The sequence below is a fragment of the Sander lucioperca genome, chromosome 20 (assembly GCF_008315115.2).
Source record: "Sander lucioperca isolate FBNREF2018 chromosome 20, SLUC_FBN_1.2, whole genome shotgun sequence".
Lineage (NCBI taxonomy): Eukaryota > Metazoa > Chordata > Actinopteri > Perciformes > Percidae > Sander > Sander lucioperca.
This window is the reverse complement of record NC_050192.1, coordinates 25,116,424-25,134,116: the sequence shown is the minus strand read 5'-3', so window position 1 is coordinate 25,134,116 and position 17,693 is coordinate 25,116,424. Positions and strand designations below refer to the sequence as shown.

The 17,693-nt window shown below is 42.0% G+C and overlaps 1 protein-coding gene across 3 annotated transcripts in view; it reads left to right on the top strand.

Annotated features, from left to right (window-relative positions):
- The first annotated feature begins 3,144 nt into the window (after positions 1–3,144).
- The window catches only part of camk1da (calcium/calmodulin-dependent protein kinase 1Da), an 86,236-nt gene continuing 71,687 nt past the window's right edge, over positions 3,145–17,693 (top strand). For all 3 annotated transcript variants that reach the window (XR_004895977.1, XR_004106081.2, XM_031306097.2), the window contains exon 1: positions 3,145–3,505. Coding sequence is in view for 1 of the 3 variants with exons in the window: in XM_031306097.2 (XP_031161957.1) it covers positions 3,408–3,505 (98 nt within the window). In the remaining 2 variants the exon portion in view is untranslated. The remainder of the gene's footprint in view (positions 3,506–17,693) is intronic.

Below are 17,693 nucleotides of genomic sequence, written 5' to 3'. Positions count from 1 at the left end.
TCTGAATGAGTCGCCATTAATGGCCGGTTGAAAAATCCAAAATCCGGAAGCAGCAGCCAGACCCACGTGACGTGTTCATCCAATCAGCTGCAGGTTTTCATTTTTTTGGGCAACAATACAGATTAGCGCCGCCTGCTGTTATGGAGACACATTACGTCTCGTCGCTCTGGTGTGTTCCGAGGCATTTTTTTGACCAACTCGGGAAGACTGATCAGTCCAGCTGGCTTTTCTGCCAACGGTCTTCCATCTGGTTGGTCTGTAACGGCCTTAACCCCCACCCCCTCCCCCAACCAACTTGTCAGTGATTGGCTGGAACGTGTTTGTTTTATTTTGGTGCCTATCCTGTCCCCCTAGTGTTTGTTTGACGTTTATGCCCCCTGTGTTGTCTCCCGAGACCGGGCTTTTTCACAGTGTATTCAGGGGGCAGGCAGCTAGCGGATCAAGGAGAGATGCCTTCAATTTGAGACAAAAATTAAATCGCGCTGAAACCATGCAGGAACTCATAGTGCACCTTTAAAGATGTTAGCCTTAAGCTCAGAAAAAAAGATACCACAATACAGAAAAGGCATTTTTTTTTGCCAAACAAGCTTTTCCATTAGCTAAAATAAGTGTAGAAAATAGCTTCTTCTGTACCTCCCACTTAGACTGAGACATAATTCAACCAGTTAGATGATTTATTCCTCTGGGAAATGCCCTTTTTCCCAGCAGACATTTGGACATGTCATAGTAGGAAAAGCACAGGTGTTACCAATAACATTAACGATGTCTCTGTTCTATTAAAATGTCCCGCGTGACACTGAGCCAGCATGTGTAATACCACAAATTAAGCCGTCATCTGTTTTATTATTTACACCTGTGCTTTTCTTACTGTGACATGTCAGAATGTCTTCTGTAAATGAATAAAAAGATCTATGGTTCGTGGCTGTGACCTGAGCGGCATCTAGATGAGCTAATGTGATAAAATTAGCTCTCAGTGTGCGTGCCTATATGATCTGTCAAATTGACAATACCCCATGTATTTAAAAGGATAACTGAGTCATTTGATGATATGGGTTTATAATGTAATGCTTCTTTATGGCCCAGCCAACGAGATGATTGTTTGTGTATGTGTGCACGACTAAAATGTATGGCAATGTTTAAGCTGGATGTGCCTTTATTTTCCTCGACCTTCATCCTCTTTTTAACCATCTCTCTGATGCCCTCCTCGCCTCTCCTCCTCCTCCTTCTCCTCCTCCTCCTCCTCCCTTTGCAGCTGGGTAATCATCTTTCATCAGGGGAAGGGAGGTCAGGTTTGCTGACTTGGAGTAAAGGATGAGTTGGGGGAGGGAGAGGGGTTTTCCTTGGTTGCAGCTGAGGAAGAGCTGCAGTAGTTTGCAGCCGGAATACTCATGAGCAGCTGAGGCTGCAACACATTGTCATCTCCCTCCCTCCCTCCCTGTGTGTGTGTGTGTGTGTGTGTGTATATGTGTGTGTGTGTGTGTGTGTGTGTGTGTGTGTGTGTGTGTGTGTGTGAGTGAGAGAGAGAGAAAGAGAGAGCAGTAACCCGGCCTGAGCTGATCCCAGCCCCAGCAGCTGTCAGAAGAGAGTCCTGGGGATCAGTGCTCCTCTGCAAACTGAAACTTTGTAATCCAGGTCCTATGCGGGCCGGTTAAACCCAGGTGAACGTGCAGCTGCAGCCGGGGTCACTGTTGATCACCGTGCGGCTGTGTTGAGATATAACGACGCCTTTTGGGGTCCCTAAATGGTGATGGGGTCCATGATGTCTGTTGTCAGCAAGTTGGTGCATTGCGAATTTACTGCTGCCACGTCCTGGCTGGCCAGACACACACACACACACACACACACACACACACACACACACACACACACACACACACACACACACACACACACACACACACACACACACACACACACACACACCTCTCCCCTTCTGTCGGACAGGATGCAGCTCTCTTTATTGCCATAACCTGCATTGCCACAATACGGCTCGATTTTAGTGTATTTACAGTAGGGCCTATATAATTATACAGTAAGGGAGTTGACAATCGAAAACGACGCATACTGTTGTTAGTGGAGGAGTGGAAACCCCGAAAAAGTGCCGACAGCGCAGCAACTAACGACGTTTAGACAAGTGCAGGTGGCAACAGCTCAGCGGTCAAGCTAGACATGCGTAACCACCGTAATACAGGAGATTGGGAGATGTTGCCTTCAAATTAAAAGCACAACAGAAAAGATTTAATTTAAGAAACTGGTTAAATTGATGATAGCCCAACTGTAAACATGTTTGATCAAATAATAAAAAAAATAATGGGTTTGGAGAGGAGAAATTGTTCAGTTTGGAGGTTATCCCTTTGCAATTGAGTGTGATTTGACTTTCGAAAGCAATTAAACCACTAATTCACTGGAGCAGGGGTCTTCAACGATTTTTAGGCCAAGGACCCCTAAGCTGAAAGAGAGACAGAGTAGGGATCGTCTACTACATATATTGTAGGCTATACAATTGAGTTGCATATTAAACTGGGCCGGATGGATACAAATGAATGGATATTATATTATTTATACATAATGTTTTCATGTTAAACATACATGTGGAAGGCACAGTGAATCCCTAAGCTTAACTGAATGGCTACTACATGGCTTAGTAAGCTTATCTTCAGTGTGTAAATAAAATGTTTTGTTTTTTACAAATAGGCCAATTGAACTTTGCTATTTTTATTTTTATTTATTTTTTAAATAATTTGGCAGCCCCCCCCTGCACTTACTCTGAGGACCCCCTGTTGAATATCTCTGCACTACAGCGTATACTTCCAGGTTCCTTGCTTACTGTTTCTGCTATTTATGCAATGTTTTTATCAAGCCTGAAAATGTAGCTTATATGTAGAACTGTGTATGATGATGAGGATGATCATGATGATGATGATGGTATTGATTTGATATTATTAGTCCTAGTAATGGTAGCAATAGTGGTTAAGGTATATACACTTCATTGTTATTAATGGAACATCATAGCAACCAATTCATAGCTTCATCCGCCTACGTTAAATACACAGGCTTTTATTATGAAAGCGCCGACGAGAAGTGTTGTTATCTCCTCTTGACTTGACATCCGCGGTCCAGACGGCCGGAGAGGAGGAGGGGGAGGAGGGAGAGAGAGAAGAGGAGGAGGAGGGAGCCACTGAGGCGGCAGGGACACGGTAACCTGCAGGAGGACTCACATGGTCCTGCAGCAGAGGAGCACAGACCACCGGGACACTCCAAACCTCTTAACGTCACATTCAGTTCGGCTTATTCTACTTTTTTTCAGATAACGTTAACGTTACCGCTCCCTTTTTATTTCATTTGTTTCTCGCATCCCTCCTCCCGCAGCCCAGTGTCGGTCGGACTTGGGCCGGTAAAGCAGCGCCATGGCCCGGGAGAACGGAGACACCGGCAGAGGAGAGACGTGGAAAAAACAAGTCGACGACATCAAGAAATTTTTTGATTTTAAAGAAGTCCTCGGCACGTGAGTTGACTAACTTCCCCTCAGATATCTCTATGATGTTCCAGTAATATTCACACTGGTATTCAGCGTAGGCTACATGTGGGGCTCCGTAGTGAGTTGACAGTGACCTTAACGTTAAGCAATGTTACAGTTTTCCAATGATATCACCTCACAGTGAGTGTGCCAGTAACGTTACTGACCTTAACGGTACACATTTTGGACTGGCGTCACTGTAATAATAGGCTATATTTGTGTCTAGTGTAATGCATAATGTTTCTGTAATATTCCTGAATGGGTCTGTTGTGCTGAGTGAAATTGCAGTTCTCCATAGCAATAGGGACTTCATACCAACGTTACTGTTATCAATTTCAATCAATTATCCAACTTTGAGCTATTTCATCTATTTATCCAGACCATTACATTAACCTAACTATTTTAACTCGTTATGCCTTAGCTAACATGTCAACTACTTCAACCATTTTACCTAGTCATTAGTTTTAGCTAACGTTATTTCACCATTTATCAATTGTAGCCATGCATTTCTAGTTTATCCAAAAGCTAACTGTCAACCATCTAACCATTAGGCTACTTCTAGCTAGCTATTGGAGCGGTATATTCATTTTTTTTTTTTTTTTTTTTTTGCTAACATGTCAACCATGTATCCTAACTAATATTCAGAGACTCTCACTGACTCAATAGCTTATATGTGAGTAATATATTTTCCAATCAAATGGTAATTTCCTAAAAACCCCAAATTCCTATCACATTTATTTAAAATGACTTCAGTTTGCCTACAAACTCCATTATTCATGCTGGGTGCTAATATGTTCAGTATTCCAAAGTAACTTTATGGCAGGTTCACAGACACCCTTATAGCATTTCCTTTGATCTCTTATGCCATGACTAATATCTGGTATCTTATTGTAGCCTGTTCTACTGTATGTGGTGTTTATATAGAGACTTATACAATGACTAAGGATGCCCAAGGTGCTTAAAAGTGAGCTGGTAGTGTTTATCTTTTTGGCACATTCTGTAATATTCCTGGAGGGGATTTTCCTGTTGATGACAGCAAGTAAAGGCTTTAACCGACCACAGGAATTTCAGTCTCTCAGAAGCAGTAACAGTCTCACCATTACTCTCACTTTTTTATTTCTCTTTCGCCTGGGTCATAAAGGAGATTTTACTCTCCAGCTCCATGTTAGGACGTTTCTTCTCTTCCTCTTCTTCTTCCTTGTTCCATCTTTTCTCTTCCGTCGTCCTCTTCCCTCTCCTTCACGTTCAAACAGGAACAGAATACAGGTTGATGCTCCCTGAAATCTCTGACAGCTAGTCCCTGTCAGCATCGGTCTGCCCGCTCTGTTTTTCCTGCTGTGAGGAATGAGCTGCGTCTGTTTTGACTGCAGCCTGGAGGGGGACACACGGGTGTATGGGGGGGGGGGGGGGATGATTAACTGCACCAGGGATTAGGAAAACCTCCCCTGAATAGAAGGAAGTTCAATCAATGTTGTGTAATGACTGAATGAGGATGGACGGGCTAGAGTTTGTTACTCCAAATCACCTGAAATTTGGACCGGATGTGAAAAACACACACACACACACACACACACACACACACACACACACACACACACACTTATGGATGCAGACTAGTACAAGACTCGATGATCCGAGATGTTGTTAGCCAAACATTAACCGGAGCTGCTGACGTCTCTTTGAACCTGATGCATCAGCAAAAAAGAGTAAGTGTGTGTGTGTGTGTGTGTGTGTGTGTGTGTGTGATGGGGGGGGAGAGTTGGTAGCTATGACTCAGTCGGAAACAGATGAGTTTTTTTTTAATCAGCGAACAGAGTAGGGATGAAAGCAGCGGCCTGGAACCAATCAAAAATGAGTTGTCCGAAATGTGCCATATGATTGGATGACCAGCCAAAGAGAGATTGTCATCAGTGGCAGTGAAATGAACAGAAACACAGATTTGAATGGTTGCATTTACTAGCAGCAGCAGCAGCGTTGTGTTGAGGCACGTGTGAAAACAGAATCTTAACAGAATAGGATAGACTTTATTGTTATTGCACAAGTCCGAGTGTTAATGCCGTGATGAATATTTCATCCGTCAGCGTTTTCTTAGCTGTATCTGTACTGACAGGATGGATGTCACAGATCTGACACTGACCCATCACATTTTGTCTGCTCACACTGAATCACCCTGGCATGCACTGGTGGCTAGTATGTGCGTTTGTGTGCATGTGTGTGTGCACTTGAACACCACCTCAGTTTGTCACGTACCATTTTCTCCTCCACCTAATACTGGATTAATCTTGCCAGGTTGCGGGCATGTACAGCAGGCTCTCCTCGGTGTCATAGTACCGTCCCCTGGAGTGTAGGCTCTGTGTGTGTGTCCCTGTCGCTCACTATTCAATAATTCAACACCAACATAGTGTGTTCTTTGTGTGCGTGCGTGTGAGTCTCAGGTAGGCCACAGCTCTCAGCAGGAAGGATCACAGTAAGAACAAGTGCAAAAGTAAAGACGGAAAAAAAGAAAGAAGGCGAGAGAACGGGTGTTTACTTTTGTCATCGTGAGCAAATTTCAGCGTGCTATCAATCACCAACACGCGATCATTTTCCGTTGTCGATTAATCTGTCGATTATTTCATCAATTAATCGATTAGTTGTTTGGTCTATAAAATGTCAGAACATGGGGGGAAAAAAATGTCGATCGGTGTTTTCCGAAGCCCAAGATGTCGTCATCAAACGTCTTGTTTTGTCCACAACTCAAAGATATTCCGTTTACTGTCACAGAGGAGAGAAGAAAACCAGAAAATATTCACATTTATGATGCACGAATCGGAGAATTTTGACTTTTCGACTTTTTCATAAAAACTGTCGATTGACTTAATGGTTGACAACTGATCCGTTCATTGATGATTCATGTTTTGCAGTTCTGGTTTGGATTGGCCTCGTGTTTTAGACCAGGGGTCAGGGACTTAGTGGACACAGTGAAAGGTCTTTCCAAGTAGTTCAACAGAAAGACAAAGTGTGTGAGTGTGCATGGTGGGAACATCACTGTGCCATCTAGGGCACGCTGCCCTTAATTGATGCTCTATTTCCCTGCTGCTGGCACTGTTCTCTCCACTGTTTCTGGGACTGCAGAGCTCCCCCCCCCTCCTCCTCTCTCTTTATGTCTCTCTATATCTCCCTCTGTATGTCTGAAGCTCTGTCACACACCTCCCTGTGTGTGTCCCTGTGTTAAACTCCAACAAGCTTTTCCTCTTTTTTTGTTGTTGCACAGTCTAGTGAGGACAGGGTGCAGATTTGAAAGTTTTTATTCTTTCATCCCTGTTATAAATAATGTCTTATAAATAGAACAAAAGATGATTGTTTGCTATGTGACAAAGCCAACTTCATCAGTGGACTGCGAGCCCACGTTTTAACAGCGTGTGTGCGAGTGTGTGTGCCTAGACGTGTACTGTTAGATGAACGTGTGTGTGTGTGTGTGTGTGTGTGTGTGTGCGCGCGTGTGTGCGTGTGTGTGCCTAGATGTGTACTGTTAGATGAACGTGCGTGTGCGTTTGTGTTTGTGAAGTGTGTGCATTGCGTGTACACTGTCACAAACACAGTGGAATTTGAATACTCGCAGTATGTCGGCAGGCTTGTCCTCTGTTCATCTATCCATCTGTTCCATGTTCTTCTCTTCTTCTGCCAGTTTTCCTTCTCTCTCGAGTCCCTCTCTCAGGCTGTGTTTGGTTGTTGTCGTTGTTCCTTGTCGTCAGCTGCTGATTTTGTTGGTGTAATGAAGCAGTTGTTGCTTGATGGCATTGGTAATGTCATGAGTCATTATGTTGGCGGGGATTGCTGATGTGACTGAAATTGTCTGTGTTGTTTGTTGCCGTGATGATTCACCAATGATGATGATGTTGTTGGCGCTGTTGATGCTGCCGACGTACGTCAACAATCACGTTGTTGTTTCTGTTGTTCGTCTATGATGACATGGTTGGTGGTAGTGCTGTAGTACTGTAGTCCGGACTCCAGATGTCTTGCACTCGTTGGTATTTGTTCTAGGACTTGTCTCAGACTTGGCCATTGGTCATTGGTCTCGCCAAATATTTCAGTTGGTCTTGTCCGAGTCCAACTTATATGCTTTTTTTGTAAAGTAACTTCCTCCTTCAAAACAAAATCATTGATAAAGCGCGCTTGTTCAGAAAACAGGTATTGGTTTGATTCAGAATCCATCTAGAACGAGCGCTGACATCGGCCCCATGGTATATGCCTGGGCCTGGCCCGCGCACACACTGAGCCATCAGTCATTTTCATTTTGGACGCGATGTCGACGAACACTTTGTACTATGGATTCTTCAGGACGTACACACGTACACAATAAGTAAGTGGTCTTGAAGAGGATTTATTTTCTGTCTCGGTCTTAACTGTCTCTCATTTGGACTTGGTCTTGACATGGACTCAACTAGTCTGGGTCTTTGACTTTTCTTGGACTCAACAAAGTAGGTCTTGCCTACAGCACTGGTTAGTGGTTTTGATGATGGGTGAATTGTGTTGTTTTTCAGTGCTATTAATGTTTTGGCATTGACCTTTGTTCTGTGTTTGGATGTTGCTGTTGACTTTGTTATGGCTGCTGTCGATGAATATATTGACAATGCTATTAATGTTTTTGAAGTTTTAATAAACGTGTTATGTTAATGTTTTTGTTGAACTGATGTTGATGCTGTTTGTGATGCTGATATTAAGGGAGAATTGTGGTTTATTACAATGGGACTTTCATGGGTGCGGGGAAAACACACACCCATGAAGGACCCAATGAAAATTTGGGCCTTCCTTTTATCACTTTCATAGTTTTGGCGACCATTTCTAGTCATTGCGATAACATCCCATTCACCAGAGTAACAGACGAACACTGCGACACGGTTACAACAAAGTCTGATGTGGAAAGAGAAGTGAGCGCACCTACAGTAAAATGTTTCCTTGTTAAACCTTGTTGTAGCAAACGCTGGCGACTGAAATGTTAATATTACAAATATGAATTAAAATCTACAAAAATGAGACCAAATTGTATGAAGCTTAATAGTACTAATGTTGTACTTGTTGCTGTGTTGATGAATCTGTTGCTGATGCTATTCATCATGTTTGATGTTGAAACTTTAGTCGGTCTTCTAGTTATAGTCGAGCGGAGGATTTCAACACAGACTAACACTGAATATGCTGATCTTAACTCAGTGCTACTAAATTTGAGCTACGGTCATGTCACACACCCCGCCCACACATTTAAAAAGCATTTAAGAAGTCAGTTTTTCCTTTTGGTACATGCTGCAAATAATACACTTGCCTTTGCCAGCTGTCAGGACTTTCCTCATCACTAAATGGATTTAATGTGAAATTGTGTGTGTGTGTGTGTGTGTGTGTGTGTGTGTGTGTGTGTGTGTGTGTGTGTGTGTGTGTGTGTGGAATCTCTCTGCACAGATTGACACGTGTATCCAGACCTCTGAGTATTAATGATCATAAACTTTAGTCCATTATCGGATCAGCGCTCCATTTTAAGCTTCTCGGCAACCACATCGAGCTTATAATGCCCCCCCCCCTCCCCCCTCCGTCTCCCCTTCTGCTCTGTCCAACAGCTGTGTGCACGCCGGTGTGTTGTTGTTCACGTATGTAACCACTGTCACCATCTTCAAAAAAGAAGCATGGAGAATGTTCATGTAAGAAAACACGTATATTATCAATTGCAAAAAAAATGGAGACGTTTAAAAAAAATTCACTTTCACATTTTAACATGTTACCTGTTGCTGAACCGTTGGTTGCCTGGGTTCAACTACATAGAGTTGTAATAGAGTTTTTTTTTTGCGCTTTTGACATGTTTTTTCAAACGTTTTTGTTAACATTTTAGATTGTGACTTTGGGCAAGTAGAATTTTTTTTTTCCACCTGCCCGACCGCACAAGTGAAAAACAACCTTAAAATTGAACCCTACGAGCACATAAAAAGAGACAGATATTTGTGAATCCATGGCCATTACGCATCAACAACACTTGACATATTTTTTGTCTGGGGCAACTTGTCCTGGTATCCAACTGTGACTCCATTTTTGTCAGTTATGGAAGTAAAAATGACAAAGAAGACAAAAATGCAGTTTCCCCGTGACCTATTAAATGACAACTCTTTCAGGAAACACAGGTGAAGATGTCTGCTGAGTGCACTTACTCCCACTGAAGATATTTCCCACAGAAGAGGTACATGCAGTACGCAGGGAGACTAAATGAATGCAGGTGCTTTTGGGAAGCTGAGGAAACGGGACACCCGATGGTAATCCTTCAGTTTGTTTCTCCTGATTGGCGGATTTGGTTTCAGGCCTGTTTCGCAACATAAAGGGTCCCGACAACAACATCTGTTGTTCGAGAGGGGAATCAGGGCCACAGCCTGCTGGGGGACAAATGTTATTTATTATGATGAAATTAACAGTTGGTCGGGTGACCGTATTTTGGTGATCAAGGATGACAGGGTGCTGCTGGTGGGGCAGCAGAGTTGCAGGGACGTGAGCAGTGTTGCTTACTGTCTTCCTGCAGGCTGTTGGGCTGTCAAAGCATCATTAGAAGTCAACAGAAGGTATCACGTGGTACATTTGTTACAGCGCTGCTCTCTGCAGAGAGGAGCTACACCATGTATGAATAAGTGCTTGTTGCACTGTAGCTAAAAACCAAATAAATCAATTAAATCCTTATTAAACTTAGTTTCAAGTCTTAAGTATTTCTCACTCTAACATAACATTTTCATGGCTAAATTAAAGGTCAGAGAGAAAAACCCCTAGGTATTATTTATTAAGAGTTTAACGCTCATGAGTAACAAGTGTTCAAATGTTGATGATAAATCCTAATTGGTGCAAAGAAATACATTTTATTTTTTATTTTGTATCAGTTTATTTGTCAGGGACAATACACATAGGCATTGTTACATCTAAAGTGCAACCGATGCAATGTATGTGAGACTTCTAGCCGTAGGCTAATTTGCAGTCCTTGTCCCTGGTTAGGCTTTTAGAAATGACACACATGGTAAAACACAATATATACTATATAATATATAAAATGGACATAAGCACCTTTTTCCAACTGAGCCCCGCCCCCTTTGAAACTGTTAAAAGAGCACAGACAAAACAACACAGACCGAAATCCTTGATGTAAAATTAGGGCTGAGCAATATATCGATACTATATCGATATGTGAGACTAGATATAATCTTAAATTTGAAGTTTATTGTAATATAACACAGTGTTGTCTTTTCCTGGTTTTAAAGGCTGCATTACAGTAAAGTGATGTCATTTTCTGAACTTACCAGGCTGTTCTTTTGCCTTTACCCACAGGGTCATTATATCCACATTACTGAGGATTATTTATCAAAAATCTCATTGTGTAAATATTTTGTGAAAGCACCAATAGTCAACCCTACAATATCGCCGCAATATCGATATCAAGGTATTTGGTCAAAAATATCGTGATACTTGATTTTCTCCATATTGCCCAGCTGTAATGAGTAATTAACCAAAACAGTTTTGACTTTGGGAGGCAATTGTGTGTTCATGTAGGAGCCAGTTACTTGTAGCAAGAAGCTAACTGAGAAAATGCATTTTCAAGGCCCTAATGCACAACATTTTAACATTGTTAATCTTGGTTTGAAAACATGACTAGTATCTTATTAGCTGCCTTTGACAAATGCAATTGCCAAGGAATCTGAGGATCCACACTGAGGTCTATCTTCTGTATTGTTTCTGGGAACTGGGGAGACATGGAGTGTATCCTGGCAGTGTGAAGAAGGCTTTGAAACAGCATTTAGACTGTCATGTATCATATAATTGACATACATTTAAATAGTTGAATGAATAGATAAAAGGGATGTTTTCAATTTTTTTTACTAATAGTATGTTTGCTGGCTAGTCAAATATGTCATTGGTGGGTTGTGCTGTGCTGGGGGGAATTTTACTCATGACCTCAGTATTTATTAAAGGTCCCATATCACGCTATTTTTAGATTCATACTTGTATTTTGGGTTTCTACTAAAACATGTTTAAATACTTTAACGTATAATTTTTTTTCAAACTGTCTGTCTGAATATACAATACCTGTATTCACCCCTCTGTCTGAAGTCTCCGTTTTAGCGCCTGTCTCTTCAAGACCCCTCCCCAAAAAGCCCAGTCTGCTCTGATTGGTCAGTGTTTCTGGGTCTGCTGCATCTGCACTCTCATTGCAGCCGGGGATTGACTGTAACGGCACTGTAACTACACTTCCTACCTATATATATATAAAGATGTAATAAAAAAATAAATAATTTCAGACCTTTTTATCCTATTTACTCGAACATAACATTTATTTAGAACATTTTACATTCCACTCAAAATTATACCTCTCCCTACCTTCTACTCCCCTCCCAAACCCGTCACTACAAACTATTAAATCAACTGCAGATGAAAATTAGTCTGCATGGCTAAATCTGGCACATTTACACGTTGGACTTTGTGCTCATGTTGATTAATGTGCGTTGTCCCTTTTTAAATAAAGAAATCTAAAAAAAAAAAGCTTACACCGGGAACAGTCACCAGGGCATTGAGACCATTGTTGTGCCTGTCTGTCTCAGAGGAAGTGTAACCGCTTTGGGCTCGCCATTATAATATATTGGAACAAACTGTAACCACACTTGCAACCGCTTTACCGGCATTGCCATGACTCACTGTGACTTAAACAAACTGCTGAGGCGACATAGCTTCGCTCCAATAGCATCTCTGCATGTGTGTGTGTCGGAGCCCCGCTCTCTGTCAACATGCAGAGTGGACAGATAAGCTTGCGCTTACACGCTCTCAGGTACCGAAATTTGGCACCGTTTGATTTAAAGTGAAACGGTCCTCGGTAGTACTGACTTAATTTAGTCGGTACCCAAAAAAGTACCAATTCGGTACCCAACCTTAGTTGTGACATCACAACCGTACGGAAGTCCGGACAGCTCGTTTAAAGGCACCGTTTCTGAATACAGGCTGTGTGCATTTCTCTGTGGATTGAGCATTTTGATACTTCCACTGTATTTATATAGCACCTACACCTGCTCTACAATAAATAAAAAAAACATCTGGGTCCTTGAAATCCTGGCTACAGCCCTGTTAACTACGCTTGCTAGAAAACCACCACTGTGTACAGTATTTTGGCAAAATAAAGCAGTGAATGTTGAAGAAGAATGTTGAACCTGCCGGGTAAACCTGAACGTTACAGAGAAAGGCTCCTCTCCTTTGAGCAGAGCATTGAAACAGCTGCTGCTCTGCCTGTGGGGGATTTGAAATATGACTGCGAGTGTCGCTGAAACAGAGCAGAGCCTTTGCTGGATAAATCAAGATGAAATATCTGTCAGTAAATGTTGTGGTTAGCCTCAGGGGACTGCATTGTGTGTTGGAATTACATTGCTCGTAGTTTTACTTCAAGCTTCCATACATTTCCCGTAGCGCTGCACGGTATGAGCTAAAATCAAAATCACAATTCATTTAATTTTTTTGTGATTCGACAACGGACACTGCGTTTTTAAAAATTTTTTGTATAAAGTTTTAAAAAAGTGAGTGATAAGTGAGTGATAAAAATGTAAATAGGCTATACAATCATTTCTTCACTGCTAATTAACTTGTCAAGTCCTAACTTTGAACCAGCAAGTAGCGTTTTAAACTCCTCTTTTTTTCTGCTTGTGGAGAGCTACGTGACACATGAAACTATAGTGATGAGGACCGGCGAGTTAAATCGGCCGTCCGAGAGTATACCAGGCAGACACACAGCTGACAACCTGCAGGTGGAAGCGCTGGAGACAGGCTTGGACCAACACGTCCGAACTCGTAAAATACGGACGTTTGGACAGTGGCTGTCAGCGGCTGAAGCGACGAAAAAAGCGCCCCTCAGTGTGTTTGTGAGCAGCAGCTACACATGGTTTGAAGATGACGTAACACTAAGAGCGACTACAGTAGCGGGTAGTATGTAAGGATGAAATTCCGAGTAGGGAGGTTGGCTGGGGGGGGTGGATGGGTCAAACAACACAGGACTTTCACCCAGGAGACCGGGGTTCGTGTCCCGCGTGTCACGTTTCCTAAAGTCGCTTTCTTCTTTTCCTAAACCCAACCGTCCCGTTCTTCCCGCGTGTCACGGAAACGTAAGCCCACCCACGACCTTTTCGTTAACATAACTGGGTCAAAAGGGACGCCAACATTCCCGACCAAGCGCGTTTAGATAAAGCGCGTTATATGACGCTAAAGGAGACTTTTAGCGTCAATAACAACGTCAAAGGCACCGGACCAAGCGTCCGTATTTTACGAGATGGGAGTGAGAATCTGTTGCTCGGACATACACGCCGCGGGCCGCTGTGGACTTGTGTCAGTCCCGCAAGCGGTTTCAGGGAAGTGGCTGCATGTGACAATGCACAAAACATCAAAACAAGCCTACAGCTGTCGGCGGACACGGAGTGTGGAAAGTGTGTCAGAGCCTCCTGGACGGGTGAAATGAGACTCCGTTTCCTGCTTGTCGGTCAACGGTTAATGATCGGTTCAAATTGAATTTCATTGTGCTTTCTTTTGGAAGGCTGGCTGCCAAATTTGCCAGCTATCAGTGAACAGAAGGTAGTGGCTGGTGTCTGGTGTGTGCGCTGGGATGTGTGTGTGTGTGTGTGTGTGTGTGTGTGTGTGTGTATGTGTCGGCCCGCCCTGGCTTTGGCGACTGGCGAGTGTTAATTTCGGACCCTGCACACGCGGTTTTTAAGGGGAAAGTAGGCCTATCAACAGAAATAAATTATCGAAATTATTGTCATTGGAAAAATACGTCGATAACAGCTTCAGAATTTCGATGCCGATTAAATTTACGATTTATCGTCCAGCCCTAATTTCCCATGAATCACTCAAACATAACCAGTCAGCAAACCACAACAGTGATTAGTTTAAGTGTCACACTATATAACACACCTGGGTTTCAGGTCAATGCTTAATTCATTCTCAGATTTCCCATAATTCATTTCGTCACAGTTCGAGGCACTAAATATAAAGGATTTTGTTTACTTTTAAAAGGACGTCAACAGTAAACCGAATGGCTGTGATACTGCTGACAGATTTTCAGACACTACCTAAACAGAAAGGCATGTCAGAAAGCAGCTTAGCATATTTTCCCTTGAGGCTCTGCTGCTTCTGACTGTGGCGGGGCAAAATATAACAAAATACCAAAGCATAGGAGGAAGAAGAAGAAGATATAACAGAGTGGAAATGAGGAATTGTAATGAAAAGCAATGAGGGTGGGGAATAGAAGCACATATAAGCTTAAGGGGGCTGGCCTCAGGGGAGTCCTGTTCCACCGCTAAAGGATAAATATGTTTGAAGTCATTTTCCAATTTGCCTTCCTTTCCTTCCACCATCTGTCATTACCACAAATTCTGAAACCTTTTGCTCTGAAAGAATAGCACTCTCTTCCTGTTCCGTGCCCCCCCCCCCCCCTGTGATTTCCCTCCAAATACAACCTGGAGGCTCATCATGTAAAATGGAGAGGAGCTGGCAGATGCTTACGATCTGCACAATAAGGATTCAGATCATGGTAATAATGAATTATTGGTGTGTGGCTCACCTGAGAAACGACTGCCCAGTTGAGAGAGAATGTGGGGCGTTGTTCAGAATCCAGAACGAATCATCAACCAGACTCTCTCTCTCTCTCTCTCTCTCTCTCTCTCTCTCTCTCTCTCTCTCTCTGTAAGGCTTTGTCCTCTGCAGGAACACGGACATCTGAGCTTTCCTTTCTTTCTGCTCATCTCCCGTTCAGACTGCAGCGTGCTCGAGAACACGTCGCACAGCTGCGATTTGAATTTCAGAGCAAGACGAGAAAACTTTGCGAGAAGAGATTCGGCCCAGTCCAGAGATGTGGTGGTGAATAAAAATGTGGGGTACTTCTCACCTCTGGCGATCAACAATGCAATGCAATGTTTTAGCCATAATAACAGCAGGGATAGACCAATTACCGGCCCAGGCCGATTATCGGCCCCTTTTTTTTGGCAGTTTGCAGATTATCTGTATCTGCATTTTATTTGCCTGATAACCGATAAAGTTAATGAATTAAAAAGTGCTCTTGGCTCTGCTACAGCTCTGTATCTGTCACTCTGCTTCGGTTTCACTCACCACTGAGTCTGACTTTATGTCCCGCCCTCAACACTATCTGACTCTCTTTTACTGGGTATTATGTTGAACGTTTCTAATTTATTAATGAATTGCTTAAAGCATCTAAACAAATTTTTGTGTTGGATTTTGTAACATTCCAAAATCTTAATTTTGACTTAAAGATTTTCATTTTCATCGTCAATGCATATCGGTTCCAAATATCGGATTTATTAACTACTAATAATCGGTATCGGCCTTGAAAAAACCCAGTATCATCAGTTCCATAATTAACAGAACTCAAGTCTATTTCCGGGAAGCTTATATCAGTTTGGTTTAGTTGTCCGTGATGTTTGTGAGGGTTCCCTGGTAGATGAGATTCAGACTGCTATGAGTAGACGGGCATGTGTGTACATTATTGGTTGTATGTGGGTGATTGTGTCTTCTTGTGAGATACAAGTGCATCATCTCTGGGTGTTCTGTCGGCTCACATGGCAAATGTACTCACCATGTAGATTTAGTGTCCACATGAATGCAATATGCCGATGAACCAGTCCTAGAACAAATAAAAAACAGTGCCGGAGCTAATACAAAGTGACCAGGTTCATTTTCTTGTCTGTGTTTAATAGATATTTAATTTGATAACAAATCTTTCCCAAAATGCTGTTCAAAAGTAGCCAGAGAAGTGGTGTAAATATGGTGGAAGTCGTTGCATTCAGCTGGTTTTACATATAGCGTAGCATCAGTAAAGAACACTTAACACTGTATATGTTGTGTCGGCATTAGCTGAAATCTGATCTTCATACATTGCATCATGTTCATAGAGTAGGCATGGGCCGGTTACCGGTTTCAATGTATAAAAAAACACCAAAATCTTCTGTCATACCGTTCCTAAGGTATGAGCTCTTTTTTATCTTCTTCAAGGACAGAAAGTGCAGTTTAGAAATCCCTCTCCCTGCCAGTGTGTGTGCTTAAAAATAAAATACATTGTGTTAAATGGAAAAAAAAAAATAGTTTTTAAGTATTTAAGTTTCATACAGTAATACCGTGAAACCGTGATATTTTTGCTGAACGTTATCATACCGTCAGAATCTCATACCGGCCCATGCCTATTCATAGATGGCTATTGCAGAGATCTGGAACATTTCCGTCAAGGCATTTAGAAAATATGATACGGAAAAACAGATTCACCTTAGGGAATGCATGTCTTCTTAACAACAAAAAAATCAGTGTCAGGCAAGTGTACAGAATCAACAGAAAGAAAGATGACTCTGATAGGAAAGGGGTGATTTCCATGCAAGTCAGTGCTCGTGTTCAGTCCGAGATTCATTTCATTTCATTTCTTTTATTACACAGGACAATTTAAAAGCAACAATTAAGTTACAATAAACGGGCCTGACTCAGTTTAAAAACTGGTTTACAGCAGGTTCCTGTTCTGCAGCAACATAGAACAATGAACACAATTTCGGCACATTTATACAGGACATTATTATTGACTAGACAGATGCAAACAAATAAAACATTAAATACGGAAAAACAAGACTAAAAACAATACATGAACAATCAGTGTGTGCAAGTATGACTATCAAGAAGAAACAGTCTATATGACCTTTTGAAATATGTGATGGATGATAGTGTTCAAATGTGATGGGGGAATGTCATTCCAAATTTTAGTGTAAATATAGAAAAAGGATTTCTGACCGTAGTTGTTTTTGTATTAGGGGTGGGAATCACCAGAGGCCTCACGATACAATATCATCACGATACCTTTGTCACGATACGATATTATTGTGATTTTAAACATACTGCAATATTCTGCGATATATTGCAATGTATTACCTTTTTTCCAACTTCAAATGTTTCCCAATTTCAAATGATGTCCCCATAAGGAAAATTTTGTCAACATCTGTTTTATCTAAAAAGGTACATTTCTCTGTTTGTTCATCTCACTTCAATTTTATTGCTGCAAAATGGGATTGTCAAGCAGACAAACTGACCAACACATATATAATAAAAGATCGATACTTGGCGTCTGTGTATCGATACAGTATTGCCACGAAAAATATTGCGA